The sequence below is a fragment of the Pristis pectinata genome, chromosome 12, assembly GCF_009764475.1.
Source record: "Pristis pectinata isolate sPriPec2 chromosome 12, sPriPec2.1.pri, whole genome shotgun sequence".
Taxonomy (NCBI): Eukaryota; Metazoa; Chordata; class Chondrichthyes; order Rhinopristiformes; family Pristidae; genus Pristis; species Pristis pectinata.
The window spans coordinates 8753430-8777472 of record NC_067416.1 but is presented as its reverse complement, the minus strand read 5'-3'; the positions used below and the strand labels follow the sequence as shown (position 1 = coordinate 8777472).

The window sequence follows — 24043 nt, the reverse complement described above, 5'->3', positions numbered from 1 at the left end:
CCAAAGGCCCAGTTTCTACTATATCTTCTGATCTGCTATAATGTCTTGGAACTCCACAAATTGTCCACTAAATACAGAGCATGACTAAAGTTTGGTGCTGCAGAATTGAACCTGTCTTGCTGCTATGTTGAGTCACAGAGTCTTACTACACAGAAATAGGCCCTTCGGCCCAACTTGTCCATGCTGACTAGGATTCCAAACTAAGCTAGTCCTATTTGCCTGCATTTGGCCCATATCCCGCTGAACCTTTCCTATCCATGTACCTGTCCAAGTGTCTTTTAAATATTGTTAATGCATCTGCTTCAACCACTTCCTCTGGCAGATCATTCTAGATACGAACCACCCTTGGGTGAAAACGTTATCCCTCAGGTTCCTATTAAATCTCTCCGCTCTCACCTTAAACCTATGCCCTCTAGTTCTTGATTCCCCAACCCTGGGAAAAAGACTGTGTGCATTCACTCTATTTATGCCCATCATGATTTTATACACCTCTGTAAGATCACCCCTCATTCTTCCATGCTCCAATGAATAAAGTCCCAGCCTGCTTAATTGATCAGAACCCTGTGCCTTATGCCATCATTACTTGACTCATGCACAGCGGATGACATGTCAGTATTCACTTGTGCATGTATTTATTCAGGAAATTTACACATCGGAAGAAACCTTAGATAGAAGCTCGCTCCATAAAAAAAACAAACACGTAGGTCAGTTGAAAAACACGATGACGCTGGAGGAACTCAGCAGGCCAGGCAGCATCTGTGGAGAAAAGCAGGCGGTCACCGTTTCGGGTCAGGACCCTTCTTCAGGACTGAAGATAGGAAAAGGGGAAGCCCAATATATAGGAGGGAAAAGCAGAGCAGTGATAGGTGGACAAAAGAGGGGAGGTGGGAGGTGGTGATGAGTAGATGCAGGTGAAAGATAGTGACCGGCAGGTGGTGGGAGGGAGAAGGAAGAGCAGATCCACAGCGGGATGGGTCAAGGGTAAGGAGAGAGGGGAAAAAAAAGGGGTAGAAAAAAAAAGAGAAGCTAGGACTGGGAAGAAAAGAGGAAGCATGGTTGGGGGAAGGTGTGGGGAAGGGATGCAGGTCAGTTTCCTCAAACACCCTGACAATGGAGCCACTGCAGTAGAAAGAATTTATACAACACATAATGTACATTCTCAATATCCTTTCATGTAATTCATCAGTCAATACATATTCTTCATAATTGCTTTACAAAAAAATAGATTTAAATATAATTTATATAACAATAGTGAATTGCTGTATAATTTATACCAGGATAGAAAACATTCCTTCAGCCCTGCAATGAAAGTCTATATAACCAATAAGCAAGTATAGTATGATGCTACCACTTATTTACTTCTATATTTTAACTCCTATTTTCAATCAATAAATTTTCATTTTTTTTAAGTTTGCTTTTGGAATGTGGGCAATGGTGAGAAAGTTCAGAATCAGGTTTATTATCACTGACGTACATCATGAAATTTGTTGTTTTGCAGCAGCAGTACAGTGCAAGACATAAAAATTACTATAAGTTACAAAAATAAATAAATTGTGCAAAAAGAGGAATAATGAGGTGGTGTTCATGGGTTCATGGACCGTTCAGAAATCTGATGGCGGAGAGGTAGAGGCTGTTAGTAAAACGCTGAGTGTGGGTCTTCGGTTGCATTTACTGATCATTCCATCTATTCAGAACAGTATCTTTCAGTGCTGAGAATAGTGAGGTGTAACTTCAGATATTTACCCAACCAACCTCCTCCCCCTCCCACCTGTTTCAGAGGGGTATTGGTTCATCTCTACCTAGCTTCAGTTGAAGAGAATCAACTGTGTGGAATCCCTGAATTTTCCCTCTCCTGAGGACTGTATTGACAGAGGTGCTGCCTAATGTACTGCCTGTTGAATAAAGTAATAAATCTCAGCTTCAAAGATATTCATTAAGTTTCGATGTCAAAAAATTGATCACTGGAATGTTTCTGAGCAGTAATATAAGTTATTTGATATTTATTCAAAGGAAATAAAGCATATTTTTCCAAAGTATAAGAGTAGATGATAACTCACTGACAACTTAAAATCATGTTGTTTGCACACTTCTGAGCTCTTTAACTGGATGTCAGCTTGGCTCCCTTTTTGTGTATCAGAAGCACCTGTATTCAAGCCCTTAAACACACAATCCAGGATTAAGGGTAGTGCTACATTATCACATTTGAGAATTTAGGTGAGGTTCCATCTGCAAATGGAAGTCTTAAGACACTATTACATCAGTGTCCTGGCCGGAGTGCAAACTTCAACTATTCCTACCAAAATGGAACACTGATCGTGTTTTATCTTTGGACCTGGATATGCACATAAACTGGTGGCAACTTAAGTACTGTAATAACAGCACCCACTTCATGATAGAACTGATTTGCTGCTTTTCAATCCAATAGGATGGAAATTGTGCCTATCTTTGTGATTCCCAAGTGCCAAACTCCCAAGGTACATGGAAGGATTAAGAGGAGGCATCAAGGGTGATGGGCATAACCCTGCGAATGGACATGTACATGATAAAATTATTTTAGGCTATTTCTGATACTCCCAGCCAAGTTGTGTGGCCATCCGTTTAAGAGGGGAATGCTGCAAGTGCTGGGCAAGCTTTATAAATAATTCACTGCACAGGACATGCAACAAAAATGTAATTGTGTTCGAATAATCTATAACAGTATGAATATAATTGAAAATCTCAGCCAAGATATAATGGAAAGATTATAGAGGGTAATATTGCAGAAAACATTATCTGAAATAATGTTTGCTACTCAATATGGGAGCTGACAATGTTCTGGCATGAATATGGTATTCTAGTAATTGACATATACCTGTCAACTAATATTTCCCCATCTACAATTTTTCAGAAGTGAACAAGACAAAGACCAATGATAGAAGCAAGTTTTCCTGTTAAAGCATATTAAATACAAATAGAATTTTATCATAATGCATTTTTAGCAGAATTTCATGTTTTAAGTTATACCTTTGTTGTCCAGAATGATCAAGTAATGTAGTTCAGGTATCTTTAACACCTTTTTGTTTCATAATAGTTAGATAAATTAATATAAAATCCTAAAAAGGATGTATTCATGAACACACCTAACTACAGTAATTCTATATTATACTGATTTTTGTTAAGTGTTTCAAAAAGATTAATAAACAAAGGGTGGGTTAGTTTGCGTAAACTCATCTGCAAATTGAAACAACTCACAAGGCATGACATGTATATCATGGCCTTGAACTCCCAGCATCCACCCAATCACGACTGTCCACCAACCCTTCCTGGCTGTGAGTGAAGACTTCACCACACTGTGGGTGAGAGGACCTTCAGATGCTAACAATTGCACACTTTTTACAACATTTGGAGAAACACCATCAATAGGAGCTTCTAAAACACCAATCACCTCAACCATCTGCTGTTAAAATTAGTGTGATTTCATATTAAAAATGATAAAAAATAATTATTTTGCCAAATTCTCTGCCAAAATTAAGCAAAAAGAACCCTAGAAGGTAACAACGTTCTTCTCATTTTATGATGACCAGCCCCACCACCCAGCACTAGGACAACCACATCCCCACACCAACCCCCATCCCATCTGAAATCATAGACTGATCCAGACACTGTGTTCCTTCCCAGGGTCTCACTCAGTCAGAAGCCTCTCACCACACTGCGGTCCAGGTGTGTTGAAAATTCTCGGCAAAGCCTGGATTGCTGGAAGCAGAGGTGAACTTGAAGGTCAGGAGATTCATCTCACTGCAATGTGGTGAGGGGCCATCTTCACTAACTGGCAGAAGGTCAACAGGTCCACAGCTCAGCAATTCCTGGGGAACTCTGCTGATCTGACCACGTTATAACCAGAAACATAGAAATATACAGGCAACCATGACAGTAACTTTCTGCGTGCGAGGCTGATGACCCAACCTATTTTAATATTATAAAACAAGACTAGAGAATTCAATAGAAATCACATTCACAAATAGCCAGCAACTTCTGCTTTTTTCATTCAGCAGTTTTACTCTGCTTTCTATTATTTCAACTTAATACTCATTTTGCACAACATCTCTCATCACACTCTACTATCTTAGCATGTGGTATATGTTAGACAAGTTTTAATCTCATTGTTAATCCTTTTGGAATTCCTTGGTTGTTTCATTTGGAACGTGTAGTTGACATATGGAGGTGCAGATGCATCACACTGGGCTTCTGCGTAGGATCTACATGCTAATAACAGATTTGGATTACCCGACCAGGATTTGTACCAATTACTGAATGTGTAGTTTTAATTCGACAAGCATTTGCTGCAGCATTTGTTATGCCAACTGTTTCTGGTGCCTGTTTATTTGACAGGATAAGGATTAAAGTCTATAGTGAGGGAGAACATAGATCTAGAGCTTGCATTTGTTATTTCAGTGCACTTCCTAGAAAAGTTCCTGGTGAAAGCTCAAGCACACTGGACACAATTAGACAAATTTACTTTGAAACAGGTACCTTAAAGACTTAGTTGATTTTTTTTTGATGAGCTGAGACAAAGGATGAAAAATCATTGAGTCATGGAGTCATACAGCATAGGAATGGGCCATTCGGCCCACAACATCCATGCTGACCTTTTTGCCCATCTACACTAATCCCATTTGCCCACATTAGGACCACCTCCTTCTATGCCTTGCCTATTTAAGTATTGATTTAACCGCCTCTTAAAATAGTGATTGTATCTGATTTCATCACCTCCTCTGACAGCATATTCCAGATATCAACCACTCTGTGTGAAAAAACTCAGACCCACTTTAAAAATTCTTCCTTTCAATTTAAACCAATGCCCTTTTGTTTTTGATACCTTACCATGGCAAAAAAGTTTTGACCATCTTCCTTATTTATGTCTCACATCATCTTATATACTTCTATCTCAGCATCCCTTGGCCTACTTCACTCCAGGGGAAACGAGCCCAGCCTATCCGATCCCTCCTTATAACTAAAGTCCACTAATCCAGGCAACATCATATGAATCTCGAGCGCAATCATATTCTTCCTATAGTGTGGTGACTAGAACTGCACACATTACTCCAAGTGTCACCAAACCAGTGTTTTGTGAAAACACTGTCCCAACTCTAATATTCTCTGCCCTGACCTACGAAGGCAAGAATGCCATATGCCTTCTTCATGACCCTATCTACCTGTGTTGTCACTTTCAGTGAGCTATGGACTTGGACCCCTAGGTCCCTCTGTTCATCAAAGAGTGCAGTTATACACATAAATTTACAAAAGAATACAAAATAGTACCACATATGAAGCTTGTCAGAAAATTTGAAGCTGAAGGAAATAGGAACAGAAGCAGCATGAATGAAAAATTGCCTAAAGAATAGAAAATAGATAGTTGCGATGATTGGCTGCTGCTTGAACCGGAGGGTGATATACAGAGGAGTTCCCCAGGATTCGGAACAAGGATTACTGCTGTTTTTGACATGCATTAATAACTTGAACTTGGCAGTAGTGGGCACAATTGCAAATCTGCAAGTGACACAAAACTCAGTACCGTAAACAGTCAGGAAGATAGTCTGGCATAAACTGATGCAAAGGATAAATGTATAACAAATCATATTCAATCAGGAAAGCACAGTGGCAACATTGTGCTAAGAATCCATATTTACTCTGGAGATACACACAGAGATTATAGAACTGAGGCAACAGAGTAGTGAGGTCACAGTCCATATCCAGATAATGGAAGAGGAAGTGCTGGCTGTCTTGAGGCGAATGAAGATGGATAAATCCCCGGGGCCTGACAAGATATCCCCTCCAACCTAGTGCAGAAATTGCAGGGGCCCTGGCAGAGATATTTAAAATGTTCTTAGCCACAGGTGAGGTGCTGGAGGACTGGAGGATAGCTAATATTGTTCTGTTGTTCAAGAAAGGATCTAAGAATAAGCCAGGAAATTACAGGCCACTGAGCCTGACCTCAGTCATGGTAAATTATTGGAAGGTATTCTAAGGGACAGGATATACAAGTATTTGGATAGACAGGGCCTGATTAGGGACAGTCAACATGGCGTTGTGCGTAGTAGGTCATGTCTAAGCAATCTCAGAGTTCTTCGAGGAGGTTTCCAAGAAGGTCCATGAGGAAAAGGCAGTGAACATTGTCGACATGGACTTTAGCAAGGTCGAAGTCCCACATGGGAGGCTGCTCCAGAAGGTGCTTGGCATTCAGGATGAAGTAGCCAACTGGATTCAACATTGTCTGAGCGGAAGAAGCCAGAGAGTGGTAGTAGATGGTTGTCTCTCTGACTGGAGGCCTGCAACTAGTGGTGTGCTGCAGGGGTCGGTGTTGGGTCCATTGTTGTTTATTATCTATATTAATGATTTAGATGATAACATGGCAAACTGGATCAGCAAAAGGCTGGACAGCGAGAAAAGCTATCAAAGCTTGCAGTGTGATCTTGACCAGCTAGGAAAATGGGCTGAAAAATGGCTGATGGAATTTAATGCAGACAAGTGTGAGGTATTGCACTTTGGGAGGACAAACTAGGGTAAGACTTATATAGTGAATGGTAGGGCTCTGAGGTGTGTGGTAGAACAAAGGGACCTTGGAATACAGATCCATAGTTCCTTGAAAGTGGCGTCACGGGTAGATAGAGTCATAAAGAGAGCTTATGGCACTTTGGCCATAAATCAGGGCATTGAGTACAGGAGTTGGGATGTTATGTTGAAGTTGTACAAGAAATTGGTGAGGCCGAATTTGGAGTATTGTGTGCAGTTCTGGTCACCTACCTACAGGAAAGATATCAATAAGCTTGAAAGAGTGCAGAGAAAATTTACAAGGATGTTACTGGGACTTAAGGACCTCAGTTACAGGGAAAGGTTGATTAGGTTAGGTCTTTATTCCCTGGAGCGCAGATCTTATGGAGGTATACAAAATTATGAGGGGTATAGATAGGGTGAATGCATGCAGGCTTTTTCCCCTAAGGTTGGGTGAGACTAGAATGAGAGGACATAGGTTTAGGGTGAAAGATGAAATATTTAAGGGGAATCTGAGGGGGAACTTCTTCACTCAGAGGCTGGTGCAAGTGTGGAATGAGCTACCAGCGGAAGTGGTAGATGCAGGTTCAGTGGTAACATTTTACGAGAGGTTTGGATAGCTACATAGATGGGAGGGGTTTGGATCGATATGGTCCGGTTGCAGGTAGATGGGACTAGATCAGGTCAGCATGGACTAGATGGGCCAAAGGGCCTGCTTCTGTGCTGTATGACTCTAAGAATGATACAGAATAAATAGCACAAATTTAAAGGGGCTACAAGGAGAGTTAGACTTGGCACTTGCCTTAAATTCTTTGAAGATGGCAGGACAGATTATTGAAGTGCATGCGATTGCAAGTTTTATGGGCTGAGGGGAGATTTAGCTGAAGTGTATAAAATTATGAAAGGCTCAGAAAGAGTGAACTGGAAGGACTTATTACCCTTCGCAGAAAGGACAATTATTTTAGATAATTGGCATAAAGAGGTCTGGAACTTCAGTGAATGCAGAAACCCTCAACATGTTTAAAATATATCTGGATCAGCAGTTGAGGGACTAAAACCTGCAAGACCAAGACTTGCCTAAATTTTGTCAAACTAAGTGCAGAAAGCATTCTGCCAGAACCAAAGCTCTGAGTTAGTGAGAGAATAAGACAGAAAGAAAAAAATTAAACACATTTTATTTAATTCTCCTACAATAATTAAAATCTGAAGGAGTAAAATTCCATACTCATAAGAGTTAGTCTTGGTGTCAGATACAGTGAATAAAGCCTTAATATGCTTACTTTGGAATGGCCAAGTTCTATTTTCTTTTCTGCTGGGGTTTTAACCAATCAAGGAAGTACAACATTAACAAAGAATTTACAGAATTTGAATGGTGATCCTCTCTGCAATAAATTCAGTTATCTATTTGATACTTTCTTGTTCATACTCTTCAGTGCTCTATTGACTACGAAGGTCCTCCGACCTGAAATGTTAACCGTTCCTGTTTCCACAGATGTTGACTAACCTGCTGAGTGTTTCCAGCAATTTTCATGTTTATTTTTATTTCATTTTTATTTCAGATTTCCAGCACCTACAGTTTTTTTATTTCCATCTTCCATTTGTTCATTCTTCAATTTGATTGGCTGGGCAGGTACACAGTTCACAGGTCGTAAATGTCCAGTAAAAATGTCTGGTTTTGTTGGCTAACAGGCACATCAATGCAAGACCCTGCAGACAGTCAATGAACCAGTCCAAATGGAACAAATGCCATTCACTGCTATCTGCAAAGTCCACCCCAATGATTTTCATCATGTCTCATTTAGCTTTACATAATTTAATGAAATTTAATAATCTGTTATCCTAATTTCTTTGCATTGGAAAAACAAATTGCAAATTCCTAATTTCCACATTTAACTCTAAGTGAACATCAAAACATGTGTGAATGCTTAAAGCAAGCAGAATAGAGGAAGGAAAGTCTTGAAAAACTGGCAATGCAGGACAGATTCAAAGGCAGCAGACCCCAGCAGCAACCCACATTTTCATTCGAAATTGAACCACCGTTACAATACAAGATCGTTGAGAGAGAGAAATGGAAGCTGTATGAAGTTGTAAAAGCTAACAGTAAGACAAAATACAAAGAAGAACAAGGAGCATGGAGCATATTTGCACATTATAGAGGGCCAGGCGCAGTGAGGTAAGAGTGGGAGTAGGAAGGGAATACAAAAAGCAAGCTGGTCATTCACTCATGCAGAGAGCAGAGGAACATGTTGCTTCAAGATGAATAAAATGCCTGTCTCACGAAAAGAAAGTATTTTTGTTCACAGCATGCAATTTCATACAACTCATCTCTTTCTCATTGTTTCATTTTTAAGGGTAAAGAAGTAAAACACATTAGATAGCAAAATAAAAAGGAAATGGCAGAAACTGTTTGGACTGTCTCCAGGGCGCCATCAGTGAAATGATGACTGGTGTCCAAAGAAAGGTAAAGTTCAAAAGCAAAATTCTATGGAGGTCTAATCTAAAAACAGAAAATGCGGGAAAGTCTCAGCAGATCAGGCAGCCTCTATGCTAAGAGAAACAAGAGTTCATGCTTCAAGTCGATGATCTTTCCTAGTTCAATTAGAAAATTAACATTATAGGTTTACTAAGCCAGCGGTGCATGGTGGGACAACAGGTATTTTATGCGAGGGTCCCACATACAAAATACTTTTGCATTCAAGCACAAGGTGTCATGTGCAATAAAACTAGCCATGCTTGCACAAAGAACCTCCTTCCATTTTCTCCTCAATGGCAGAGCAACTCAGGAAGATCACAGGTCATGGTGGGAGCAGAGGAAGTAGCTGCTGTGAAGAAGGGTAGGGGTCACGGGGAGAAATCAGGACATTAAGAGTCAGATCGTAGACGTGGATAGGAAGGTCACAACCAGCAGCTCAGGGTGGAGTTGGAAGTCACAATCAACTGGGAGAGGTAGCAGTCAGGTATTGGTGGGAACTTGGAAAAGGGGCAGGCACGGTAGTGTAGCAGTTAGTGTAATGCTATCAGAGTGCCAGTGACAGGGATTCAATCCCAGCCACTGCTGTAGGTCAAGATGAAACTTGTGAAATGTTGGAGAGGATAAAGAGAGTGAGAGGATGTATAAAGGAATTGGCACGGATGTAGGAGTCAGGTATTGGTGGGATCTTGGAAAAGGGGCAGGCACGGTAGTGCAGCGGTTAGCGTAACGCTATCACAGTGCCAGCGATCTGGGTTCAATTCCAGCCGCTGTCTGTAAGGGGTTTGTACGTTCTCCCCATGTGTCTGCGTGGGTTTCTGTCGGGTGCTCCGGTTTCCTCCCACATTCCAAAGACATACGGGTTTGGATTGTGGGCGTGCTACGTTGGCACCAGAAGCGTGGCGACACTTGCCGTCTGCCCCCTGAACACTCTACGCAAAAGATGTATTTCACTGTTTTGATGTACATGTGACTAATAAAGGAATCTTATCTTATCTTAAGAGACGCTCAGTGAGGAGAAGTACAGAATTTATGGCAACTTACCCTTTTAATAATGCACATAAACATTGTGCTGTATGACAGAATTTCTAGGCCAAGGATTATTAAGCAAGTAATTTTGCTGGCATTACTTGCAACTCATAAATAAGATTAAATTGTTAAAACACAAAATAGGTAAAACAAAATTGTCTTAATTTCTTCGATCTGTAAATACCAGAAGATTGAAACACCTACAGTCAGTGACAATATAGTTAGTGGTCAAAAAGACTTGTCTAAAAGTACAATTTAGTGCAACAGACTTACAACACCTACATGCAAAAGTGCATGAGAAGATTAGTTAAAGGAGCTTTCAAGTACAAATTAAAATAATTGCATGGCATTCAATAGACAATAGACAATAGGAGCAGAAGTAGACCATTCGGCCCTTCGAGTCTGCACCGCCATTTTGAGATCATGGCTGATCCTCAACAATCAATATCCTGTTCCTGCCTTGTCCCCATATCCCTTGATTTCCCTGTCTATAAGAAACCTATCTAGCTCCTTCTTGAAAGTGCCCAGAGAATTGGCCTCCACTGCCCTCTGAGGCAGTGCATTCCACAAATTCACAACCCTCTGGGAGAAGAAGTTTTTCCTCACCTCTGTCCTAAATGGCCTAGCCCTTATTCTTAAATCATGCCCCCTGGTCCTGGACTTCCCCAACATCTGGAACATATTTCCAGTCTCTATCTTGTCCAATCCCTTAATAATCCTGTATGTTTCAATCAGATCCCCTCTCAATCTTCTCAATTCCAGCGTGTACAATCCCAGTCTCTCCAACCTCTCAGCATAAGACAGTCCTGACATCCTCGGAATTAACCTCGTAAACCTACGCTGCATGCCCTCTATAGCCAGGATATCCTTCCTTAACCCTGGAGACCAAAACTGTACACAATACTCCAGGAGTGGTCTCACCAGGGCCCTGTACAAATGCAAAAGAATCTCTTTGCTTTTGTACTCAATTCCCCTTGTAATGCAGGCCAACATTCCATTAGCCTTCATCACTGCCTGCTGCACTTGCTCATTCACTTTCAGTGACTTTTGAACAAGGACTTCTAGATCCCTTTGTATTTCCCCCTTACCTAACTCCACACCATTCAGATAATAATCCGCCTTCCTGTTCCTGCTCCCAAAGTGGATAACCTCACACTTATCCACATTAAACTTCATCTGCCAAGTATCTGCCCACTTATCCAACCTATCCAAATCACCTTGAATTCTCCTAACTTCCTCTACACATGTCACACTGCCACCCAACTTTGTATCATCAGCAAACTTGCTAATGTTATTCACAATGCCTTCATCTAAATCATCAACATAGATCATAAACAGCTGCAGTCCCAGCACCGAGCCCTGTGGCACCCCACTAGTCACGGCCTGCCATTCTGAGAAACATCCATTCACCCCTACCCTTTGTTTCCTATCCGCCAACTAGTTTTCTATCCATGTTAATACCCGCCCACCAATTCCATGAGCCAATTCAAGGCAATGTAGTTTGTAGAATAAGTCACATGGGTATTCATTCACAGAACAATAAACAGCTGGAAACCTACAAATGAAAAAAGTGCAAATTGAAATAAATCAGAATACCACCATCTGGCCTGCAAGTTGAAACACAAAGAGAAAGGCAGAAAACGTGAAAGGATAATGAGGATAACAATTGTTTCTATGAAACTTAATTCTTCAAATGTTTGAAAAGCTTTGAAAATTATTCAGAACACCTGCCGTCAAGTATGGCAGTATTTGAGTTGATTAACCAGGATTGTGTTCGTATGGAATATCAGGCTTGTGAGGTCAATTGAATGAGTTAAGTAAATTTGCAAAATTGCCCTGCCATCAGATACCACTTTCTTTATGCATCTGCAGTGCATTCAGGATGAATTTTCTTCTTGTTCTAATGGCATCCTACCAGTAAGTAAAGCTTGATTTAGTCCATATGGTAGAAGTGTCCACTTGCATTAAAGAGTTATGAGAACAGTTAAAACCAATCTTGTGCTGAAAAACAAAACTTCGTACAACGGAAAGCAATTACAAGTTCATAAATTAAGAGAAGGCATATAGAAAAAAAGGCTTCCCTATGATGTTCAATATTTACTTTGACAGGATATCAGTTATATTTCTACTGGATATTTAGATATTCCACTTTATCGCGGATTGTTTAGTTGCCCAAGAGAATATTAAACAGCTTGTAAAGATTCGGTCCAATTTATTCTAATATTGCTTGTCACGCTTTTATACATTTCATTTGATTCAAATTATTGCAATCACTGGTCATATTTGAGAACAGTTTCTATTAACATAGTCCGTGGAGGAGAATTTGAAGAATGCAGTTGTCTTCTAAAATGACTTCTCCTTCCCATGAAGGCAAAAAAATTAACCACACTATCTGCAACTGCCAGGGAATATAGCAAAATTTCCCCATGGATATCCAGTTAATATTTGGTCTTGACATCACAAGGAATTAGGTAGTCAATTCCAATTTAAAAGGCTTTCAACAACTCTCTTGCACACCATATTATCTTACAAACTCATATTGAGTTACCATTAATGATTTGAAAAAGCCATTGTCCCTCCAGAGGTCTGAAAACGGGAATTACCAATAAAGAGTAGAAAATTTCACAGTTCAATCCACAGCCACATGAAACAACCATAGAAGAACATAAGAAATGAACCAGGGGTATAACATAAGATTGAAAATAGCCATGCAAGTAGATAGAGTGGTAAAGAAGGCATATGGCATACGTGCTTTCATTGGTCGAGGCATTGAGTATAAGAGTAAGGAAGTCATGTTGCAGCTATATGAATCCTTAGTTAGGCCGCACTTGGAGAATTGTGTGCAATTCTGGTTGCCCCCATTACAGGAAGGACGTGGAGACTTTGGAAAGGGTATAGAAGAGGTTTACCAGGATGCTGCCTGGATTACAGGGTATGAGCTTTAAGAAGAGATTGGAAAAACTTGGGTTGTTTTCTCTGGTGTGTCGGAGGCTAAGGGGTGACCTGAAAGAAGTTTATAAAATTATGAGAGGTATAGATAGGGTAAACTGTCAGAATCTTTTTCCCAAGGTAGAAATGTCAAATACTAGAGACTACTATTACACTGTTGTAGGCTCACTGACCTGTGGTTCCCTGGCTTATCCCTGCTGCCTTAAAAGTTATGAAATGCGTAGAACCATTATAGAAGAGCTTCATTAACTTAATACCAGGGATAAGAGGCTTTCCCTCATGAAATAATAATTCCTTGTATTAAAATAAATAGTTATTCAAAAGTATGACATGTTTTGATAAAGTATGAAAAACTATTTCCATTCATAACAGAACAAAACCTGTGGAGGCAGAACTAAAGAATGCAGTTCAGATTCTGAATGAGTATTTTGCAACAAAAGAAAAGGGCCAATGCTGTAGTTCAAGATGAAAATTATGAAATGTTGGATAGGATAAACAGAGTAAGAGAGGACATATACAGGAATTGGCACAGTAGTGTACCAGTTAGCGTAACACTATTACAGCGCCAGTGATTCGGGTTCAATTCCAGCTGCTGTCTGCAAGGAGTTTGTACGTTCCCCCCAAGTATCTGCGTGGGTCTCCTCTGGGTGCTCCAGTTTCCTCCCACATTCCAAAGACCAACGGGTTAGGAAGTTGTGGGCATGCTATGTTGGTGCCAGAACACCTACGCAAAAGATGCATTTCACTGTGTGTTTCGATGTACATGAGACTAATAAAGATATCTTATCTCTTATCTCTCTTAAATTTAGCATCCTTGGAAGTGGATAAATTGCCAGACCTAGATGTAATACATCCCAGGCTGTTATAAAAAGCAAGAAGAAAATTGCAGAGGCTCTAACCACTACTTTTCCATCTTCCATGGCCTTAGGATTGTACCATTGTTTGAAAAGAAATAAACAGGGTAATTAGAAAAAAATTAGGATAACTGATGGGTAAATTATTGAATCAATTTTGAGGGATAGTATCAACTTTCAATTAGGAAGGCACATGTCTGACTAACTTGATTGAATTCTTTGTAGATGTAAGGAGGGTCGATGAGGGCAATAATATGACATTAGCAATGCTTTTGATGTCCAACATGGCAAGTCAAACATGACTAGTGGAAAAAGTAAAAGCCATGCAATCCAATGGCAAATTAGATTCAAATCTGGTTCAGTAGCTTGTATCAAAAGGTAATAGTTGATAGTGCTTTTCCCACTGGAAGATTGTTACCAACAGGTTTCCACAGGTCGCTTGTTTTTTTATTGTATATATTAAGGATGCAGGCTTAAATGTAAGTGGCATGAAGTTTTGCAGATGATACAAAAATTAGCCATGGTGTTGAAGATGAAAGCTTTTGACAGTGGAAAGTTGTTATGCTCTGGTCATAAACAGGCAGAAAAAAAACACACGTAGAATTCAATTGAGAGAAGTATAAAGAAATACATTTGGGAAGAAGTAACAAAGCAAGTGAAAACACAACAAATGGTAGGATATGGAGCAGTTTGGAGGGTCAAAAGGGCATTGGAATGCATGCCCACAGGTCCTTAAAAGTAGGAGGACAGGTCAATAACGTGGTTAAAAAGACATACTGAGACATAGAAAATAAGAGAAGTGACTAAAGTTAGAACAGTATACAATACTAGTTAGACCACTGCTGAGTACTGCATGTAGTTCCAGTCACTGCATTAAGGCAAGACGTGACACACCAGAAGGTCAGAGGAGTTATGCTGGCACGTTGCCAAGGCTGGAAAATTTTACCCCTGTCCGAAGAATGGATGGGATGGGACTGTTTTCTTTGTAATAGAGGGGGTGAAAGCAGACATAACTGAAGTGTATAAAATTCTAGGATACTCTTGATGAAGCAAATGGAAAGGACCTATTTTCCATAGCAGAGGGATCAAAACAGGGGGCATACATTTACAGGAATTGGTAGGAAGACATGAAAGAAGCTGAGGAAAAGTTTTTCCACGCGGGGAGTGGTAAATATCTGGAAGTCACTGCCTGAAAGGATGGTAGAAGAAGAAATACATTTTACAGTTAAAATGTACATGAATATGTTGTTTCCTACAGGGCTACAGACCTTGTGCTGGAGGGTGGGAATATGCCAGGAAGCACTTTTTCAATCAGCAAAGATACAATGGTCTCCTGTGTCATAAATTTTCTATGTATATATGATTCTACAAAAATTTTTAAGAACACCACTAAAAGATGAATGGGTGATTGAAGGCCTATTTAATATACAGAGCCCTGTAAGGGTATTATTGAAACAACTTCAGGAAGCACAATTCACCAGGCCTTTCAAAGGGGAAGAGTTATGGCAGGATTTCAGGAAATCCACAGTGGAAATTATATCTCACTAAGTCAAAAATAAATAAAGCAACAGCTCTCTGTATGTAAATCACCTGCAACCAGTGCTACTAATTTATGAAGGGCAGGAAGATTTCAGAAGCTGTGCTGCGGTCTGATATCCACAGGAAGACCAGTAGGATTGGGACTGCAGATGACCTCAGAGATCCTTGGGTTAAAAGGGGAATGCAAAAAAACTCTGTTAGTATTCCTTATCCTCATTACCATCTGACAACTCTCCTGGAGAGGTATTTTCTGTGATCATCAAATGGGAACAGGCCTCTCCTGTGATGCCCTTTATTCACCAGGGTCTTTGAAGAATGAGCACTTGGATGAGATACTAATAGACTACTAGAACTTAGAAATCACCAAGATGGGAGGAAAATCTCAGTTTCATTTAAAATTTAATTAAACACTGGTGATATAGTACTATAGTAAATATATTAGAGGACTAGTATGAATGAATTGGATATTGCAAGCTCAAAACCTGTTTATAGAAATTTGAGAATTTGAATCTAGTGTATTTTTAAAGAAATAAAAAGTCAACAATAAATGACAATAAAGGATGTTGTTAGATTGCTGTATAGAGTTAATTATTCACCCCCATTCTTCAGGAAAAGAAACTTATTGCTTTCATCCAGACCCAGTCTGGTCTAAATGCAATTCCATTCCAGTACCACCAGCACTCTGAGGTTTGGATAATAAATCTTGACCTTACCAGTGCCCATATCCAGTTAATAATTTTTTTAAAGAATTCCTTTACAAGAAATTTTCTTGGTTTTACCTGAGGTCATCCAGATTAGAAACGCTCTTGCTTAGGATGCTTTTCTCCCGTCTTAGTTTTTTGATCTCCACTCGGAGCAACCGAATATCATCCACCCGCTGCCTGTATTGTATCTCGCCCTTATTTAACATGGACTGCTGAATCTTGATCTTTTCATACAGCAATGCCAGCTCATCATTGCGGCGTACAAGCTGAGTCCCCAAAATATCTCTCTCACTGATAACCTGGGGTGAGCATATTGGAAAAAAAAGTTAATTTATGGAAACAACATGTAGCCATGACAGTGCAAAGAAATCGTATACTATCAGTGTTGAGTAAAAATAAATCTCCTGAGCTGCTCAAGCTTCGCAGCTTAAAACAAGAATGGCTTTCCTGCAATTAAAGACACATAATATGCTTAATGGTCCATAATGTTTGCTAATAGGAATATGATGGGATAATTATGAACCCATAAATTAAGACTCTGCTTGGAAAATATTGGAGAAAATTGATTTCAGATAACCTTAAGCTGTTAGTTCAGCAAAGAGAGGAAAGAAATTGTCTGCCGTGTAATTGCTATAGATGAACATCACAAGCATCTTCCACCTTAGGGTACATTTACAATATGGTGGCAGCACGTTGCACTAAAGCAAGGTACCAATAACAGAAACAGCTGGTACTTCTGCAGCATTTTAAGGTTAAACTAAAAAGACCCAAGGCACCTCACTGAAGTAGAAGCTGACAAAAATGCATGCCACTCCAAAGAAGAGTAACTAAAAGCTTCATTGAATGAGATAAGTTTTAAGGAGGGTCTTAAAGGAGAAGAGTGGTATGAAAAGATGCAGAAAGGTTTAGGGAGAGAATCCCAGTGGTAAGGTGGAACACACAAGGAGGTCAGCGTCTGAAGTCTCCAAATACCATTTCTGCTGACATCCGAAGCTCATTTTATGGCATGCAGATGCAACACAAGCAGATACCATATTTGGGCTCAGAGTAAAATAAGTCCAATGCCATAATATATGGCCCTACCAAGGAAATTAAGAACACACAAGAAAACAAAAAGAATAGTGTTTAGATTTAGAACTATCCTGGAAATGAACAGTAGAATACAGAAAATTAACAAAACTTCTGATGCAGCAACAGAAGTGTACTGGTAACTGACATCTGCCATTTTAGCAACCATTTTTATCATTTTAAGTAGAAACTTATAAGTTATAAAGCACTTAATTACATTGCATCATATATAAATTGATTTTGGAGTGGAGGGATTTAATAGCCTCTTACTCCTATGTCTCGTACCTGAGCTAACTCCTTTTTCTGACGAATCCTCTCTGCGTCAGCCTCTTCAATAATCCTCAGAAGCTTTCTTTCTTCTACCTCTTGATTTTCAATGAAAATCCTGGTGTCTTGTGCCTGTTGCTTCATCTTCTGCATTTCAGTCTATGATTAGGTAAGAAAAAAAAAGGACACTTTGAAACAACCAGACTATCATGCTACACTATGAAGGAGAATAATCAATAGTTTGAAAATTTAAAGATCTGCATGTAGCTAAATGGAACAGAAGTTTTACCACGTCTCCATTATATAATTTTGCAGATGCTGTAATGCAAGACTTGGAGTACAGTTCTACCTTATGACAGAATACTATTCACTCCAAATGCAAGTCCATCAAGGTCACTATTTCCAACAAACTGCAGATCGAAATTAGCACAGAATCATGGTACTGTGGATTACACTCATTAGATATGTGGTTTAGACTGCTAAATTTATATTCTCATAAGAACCATTGCAAATAACACAACAGAGCCCAGCATCATACTGAATGAATTAAGATGCAGATTCCAGAAGCATAAACAAATGTGTTAATATTGCCTAAGTGTCTTTTAGCAAATATTCAGAAATACTTCCCCTGACTTTTTTCCTTTCCCTCATTGACTGCAATACTTATCAATTCATCTCCGTTTTGCTGTGACCACGAGGTAATGTAATGGACGACTGTTTACAGGAGAGCTTGCAAAACCCATCTGAGCAGAAAATAGGTCACAAGGAACCAGGAAGATAAATGACGCAGCATGTCAACTGTGACCTGTTCTTGGTTTGACTCAACAATAATACAGTGTATTTAACTGCATCCACATCTGGTTATCAAAGATATGCTGGCCTCTCCAATCATGCAGCAGTGCTTTCAGCTGGATTGCTTCACCATGCAATTGAAAATAATTGGTTTCTGCATCTCCTGAGCCATTAGTTGTTGTTTTTGGCATTTAAGATGGAAACACCATCCAAGGCCCATGGCCAATGAAATATAGAATAATTCTCACTGATTATAGCTTTGATGGACAAAGTACTTGACAATTAAGTAACAAGAATAATTGCATTTATATAGTGCTTTTCATGTGCTCAGGACACTCCCAACACACCTTACAGCCAGTGATGTACATCTTTAGTGTAGCCATTATAGTACTATACAAAAACCACCAGCCAATTTGCACACAGCAACGTGATAATGACAGGACAATTTCTTTTAGTGGGGTTGGTCGAAGAATAAGTGCTGGCCAGGATATTGCGGATAACTTCCTTGCATTTCTTTGAAATAGTACAAAGAGATTCAGCTCAAAGGGCTTATGTGACCTTTGTTTAACACCTCATCCAAAAGACTGCACCTCCAATAACACAGCTCTGCTGCAGTAGCACACAGGATTCCATGCTCAAGTGTCTGGATAGGACTTGAATCTACAATAAACTGACCCAGAGGCAAGAGTGCACCCACTGAGCCAAAACCAGCTCGAATCAAGCAGCAATAACCACCACTATCGCAATTTGTAAGCATTTGTGTTTGCAAACAAGAACAAAAGGGGCTGCAAAGAATTCATCAAATGGCAACAGAGTGACTGCAACAATTAACCAGTGCTTGGTGACCAGCTACATGGAAAGGATTCAAGCCACGAGAAAATGAAGGTTGACATTTGCAGAATCAATGTCGCATTCCACTCTCCACTCAAGTGCAGAGAGAATGAATTGGGGAAATGGATGCGGACAATGGAAATGATTTGTTGTAACAAACACAGCACCAAGTGTGAAAGAGGGATGAATGCATATTCACCGTCACATTGGAAAGTATTGACATTCTGTCACAGTTTTAACAAACTCTACTCCTATCACAGCACAAAGAAAATGGGAGTAAGAAGCACTTGCATTTATATTTAGTTTTATCACACCCCAGGATGATATGTTACTTTGAAGGGTAGTAACTATTGTTGTCCAGACACATGTTATTTTAGCTGCCCTCACAGTGCAATTCCACAGATAAATTACATTAATGGTCAGTTCTGTCGCTTATGGGGATATTGATTTAAGGGAATCATGTTGACCAAGATATTGAGGGAACTCCTGCTCTACTTAAAACAGAGTTGCATAATTTTTAATAGTACATAAAGCAAGTATATCTCAGTGAAAAGCTAACTTTTCTTCTTCTTAGACAGTATCACTCCAGTTCTATGGGTCTGAGGGACTTGTAAGCTGGGAAGCTAGTATCCTTATTCCTGGCTACTCTTTCCATAGACTATAACCAGCTGCAAGTGAAGCCTCAATAGGTTATCATTGATTTGCTGGGATCAAATTTCACTTTGTAACTTTCTTTGAAATTCACAACGAGGCTTTACGTAATGTTCTCTGACTAGTATTTCCAAGGTACCAGAAGTGAAGTTGGTGAAGCTTCAATTCGTTATCATTGATTGGCTATGATCAAATATAAGCTAATTTCACCAATTTACATGTGGTAGGGGTGGGGGGGGGGGGGGGGTAAGTGGTACAATCTTGCTACAATTTGAGTTTTTGCTTCTCAAAGATTAGTTTATGATCACTAACAGGAAATGGTGATTACTTGAACCTCAATCTCTATATTGTTCTAATTCACTTCCTGCTGGATCTAACAAAAATAAGCATTGAAAATTAAAACATTGAGTATTTTTTATTCATCATAGAATGTCACTGGAAAGGCCAGCATTAATTGAAAAGTCCTAATTTCATTACAGGATTTTTTTTTCCAGATTTGTATCATTAATTGAATTTAAATTTCTCATTTGCAGTGGTAGAATATGAATTCTGCCACCAGATCATCAACCCAGGTCTTATGATAACCAGCCCAATACTAAATATTATGTTATTGCACTAAACTAAGGTGCAAAATATCCCTTACAGTTTAATTTGGTAATAAGAGAAAAAGAATCATTGCAGTCATTGCACAACAATACCTTTAGTGCATCTTTCTCCTTCTCCATGCGCTGATACTCCAAGTGTTGTTTCACAAGTGCAGTCTCTTTTGAGCTAATCTCGTCTTTCAGTTGATCGATATGATGGTGCATGATCTTCAGTTTTCGTTTCATTTCAGCTATCTCATCCTTAGAAAAAGAAACAGCAAAAGTAAATAAAAATGAGTTCATGCATTTTGTTAACCTATAAGACGAGTGTAATGTGTGTTTTGCTTTTCCACAAAGAACTCATTCGCATTCACAAATTTTCCTTTTCTTGAAGGCATTGACTAAGTAATAGAGTACAGTACCACTGCAGCCTTTTCTTCAACTATATAGCTATAATGCATGTGCAAAACTAAAAGTGAATCCCAGGAGTGAATAAACAATATTAGTAGATAGAGTCTTCAAAGCCAGCATCAGCCTTTTTTTATCCCAGCTTTTATGCCTTCTTACACCTTTTTGCTTTACATAAGCTGGGGCAATAAAGCCAATCATAATGTATCTGTCCCAGATGAGGATGAATAGCACAGATTTGACAGCTTGCTAATCTTTCTGGCTCAGTTTATCACTGGATAAACAATGAGTTGTCAACTAAACTCACTAAAGTTGAATATAAACACAAAAGTTATCACAGCAATGGCTAGGATATGATTGATATTATCAAGCCAATGACTATATTTAAAATTTAATTACTTTGTACCTACTCATAATGATAAACATTCCAAAGGATGATAGGGAGTGAGTCTCTTGTAGTGTTTGCTTGTCTTAATGTGGAACTGGGACCCATTTCAGGATAGCATTTCCTGCTGTAACATTTTCATAGCAATTGTACTTTGAAAAAAGTGGGATACCAAACATTTACCACAGTATGGTATGTCGATCTTGCAGTAACAGCTCCTTGAAATAACACCAAGGGTTTGCCTGGAAATTAGACTACACCTATCTATGGTACACTAAAGCAGTATTACCTTTAGTGCTGTTGTCAAATTGCTTTGCAGGCTCTGCCTTGTGGCCCCCAGTCTTCGAATATCCTCTTTTTCAACTTACTTGCTCACAGGATGGGTACATGCCAGTACTTAATGTTTACATGTTTGCAATGCCAGCACTTAATGTCCATTCCTAACTATCCTTATACTCAAGAAACAATTAGGAGTTAATTACATCAGTGGTCTGGAGTTACACAACATCCAAACCTGGTGAGGAAAGCAGAGGAAAGCAGCTGAAGGACATTTATGAACAGGGTGGGTGTCTTAAAACAATCCAGTAATTTCATAGCTACCGTGAATGAGATGAATTTCCAGATTTATTTCATCACTAGAGTTTAAATTCCCCAGTTGCCAGGGTGGGATTCAAAGTCAAGTCTCTGGATCAATGGGCGGGTACTCTGGCTGCAGATCCAGTGGTTTAACTATTACAATATTGTACCTCTCACTGCTCCTCTTCCACCTTCAGTTGCTGTTTTCTGTTTACAAGATTGTGCAGTGAACAGCGCAGGATGATTAAGTCTCCACATTTTCTTGTGGCATATTGCAGGGTTTCTGCACCTTGGGTCTCATCTTGAGACGACCAGTGGTGTTTTCAGCTCCTATCCTGGCACTTGTGTGGCTCATGTTGTATCTGTACTCAGTTGCTGTGATTGGAAAGTAACTGGTGTGCTCTGCCATCGAAGTAGAGGGTAGCCTTCGTCCCCCAGAACCCATCTCTCTGGACAGTGCTGGCCACTGAAACCATCCAGCAATGCAGTCTCCCTCAGGATGGGAAACAGAGCATTCTCCACAGGGATACTCTCATGATCCACCACAAGCTAAGCATTGAGTAAATGGAAACTTTTCCTGTTGATTAGAGTCCAAGGTCCTCATAAACTTGACAGTTCAGTCGATGGTTGCCCCAGTTCCTCGGTTGCTGCAAACTGGGAGACACAACAGAGATCTGCTGTAGCTCCCTGAAAAGTTGAGAATCAATGTGATCTTGACCTCCACAACAGTCTTGGAAAACCTGAGTTTGTGAAGGTATCGCTCATCAGAAAAGTCTAGGTAAGATGTAATGTTTTGGAATAGTACCTGGGAATAGCTCTTTGTTGATGAGCATTTTTTTTTCCTCTTGCATGAGGGCGCCAACCCACTGAGCAGTCATAACAATGTTTTCAGTTACACAGCGTGTCAGCAATGTCGCTGTTGAGACATCCATTGCATAAGTACAGCTGCTAATTCCTGGAGAAAACACTTACTGTTGCTTGAAGCAACTCTGTAACTTTGGAAAGTGTTTAAGGAGTCTACGGTCAGTTGCAAAGCTGTATAGCATGCTATAATTAGCAAGAAAAGCAACAAGCTCTCAGTGTTCCAAGTTCTACTTAGACTGTTCCACCCAAGTCAGTGTGGAGTTTTGAGCTCCAGTTTATGTCAGTAATGGGCATGACACAAACAGTGATGTCACTTGATGCACGCTGACACCAGAAAAAGATTAGACTTGTTAACGTGGATCACACATTAGAAGTGTACAGTCCAATTTCATGACTACTGCAACTTGGCCAGCTCAATTGCCACTGTGACCTACTGCAGATAAAATTGGATTTTGCATCATTAGCACCTATAAAAACAGGGGCCATTTGATCCAATTTCTAGGCACAAATATTGCAAGCATAACATTAGATTAGTGGCTCTTTCAATTATCACCAAACTACAATACCCTAAGCTCAGCTCTAACCATAGAATATTGCTTCTAACTACACTGTCATTAAACCTGCCAGCCAGGTACTGTACAATAAGGCTCAGTATGTTGGAGCACAAGTTAACAAGCTACAAAATCCAACCTTAAAATTCAAATGGAAATGCTCCAAAAATAGAAAGAGAAGTAGGCTCTTCCAAGAGGACATACACAGAGTCAAAAGCTAAACCTTCTTTGGGTTCACCATCATGGATTCCTTTGAGTAAGTGATACTCTTAATGCACACTCCCAGCAACTGTTGCATTTCTGTGTGCTTGATACATTAGTTATGGAGTCCATCAGCTCTTTCTGAATTCTATTAGCATATTGGAGGGTAAGATTATTAAAATGAGCTTCATTTCTTTCCAGTCTTTGCATGTTAATGCTGAAAAGTGACCTGCAGACTGACATCCACAATCAAACTCAATTATTAGATTCCATTTTTTTCTATAATGGAATAACGTGAAAGCTGTTATAATGAAAGTAAGTTATTTGCGAATAAAATTAGTCTTTATGGCTGTGAAATTCACTTTTTTTTAATTCAGCAACACTGAGTGCATGCTAAAATTGTTTCTCTTGTTCCATATAGCTATTATTGACTAATTAAAAATAATGACATGATCTGAATTAGGCTATAATTGATCTCAGTGACCCCAAACTTGTGTAAGAAAGCAAAAACAGCTCCCTATTGCTTTCTACTGCCTCTCTGTTGCAAAAGAAACTATGTATGAGCACCTCGTGAGGACAAGATTGAGCAGGGGCAGGATACCTTTCAACTATTCCCACCCCTGGCATATGTCAATTAACATTGTGTGAATCCAGAATGGACTGTAACCTTCATCATCTTTTACAATGGGATTCATATTGGGCAATATATTAATAATTGATCCCACTTTTAGAGTCATAGAGTTAGACAGCAAGGAAAAAGGACCTTTGTCGCAATTTGCCGATACCGACCAA

General features: G+C 39.6%; 1 protein-coding gene across 1 annotated transcript in view; it reads right to left on the bottom strand.

The window, feature by feature from the left end:
• The window catches only part of LOC127576745 (cilia- and flagella-associated protein 58-like), a 151370-nt gene that overhangs the window by 89251 nt on the left and 38076 nt on the right, over nt 1-24043 (bottom strand). Inside the window, 3 exon segments of the mRNA XM_052027456.1 lie at nt 16149-16372; nt 17427-17567; nt 20381-20527. Coding sequence (XP_051883416.1) covers nt 16149-16372; nt 17427-17567; nt 20381-20527 — 512 coding nt within the window.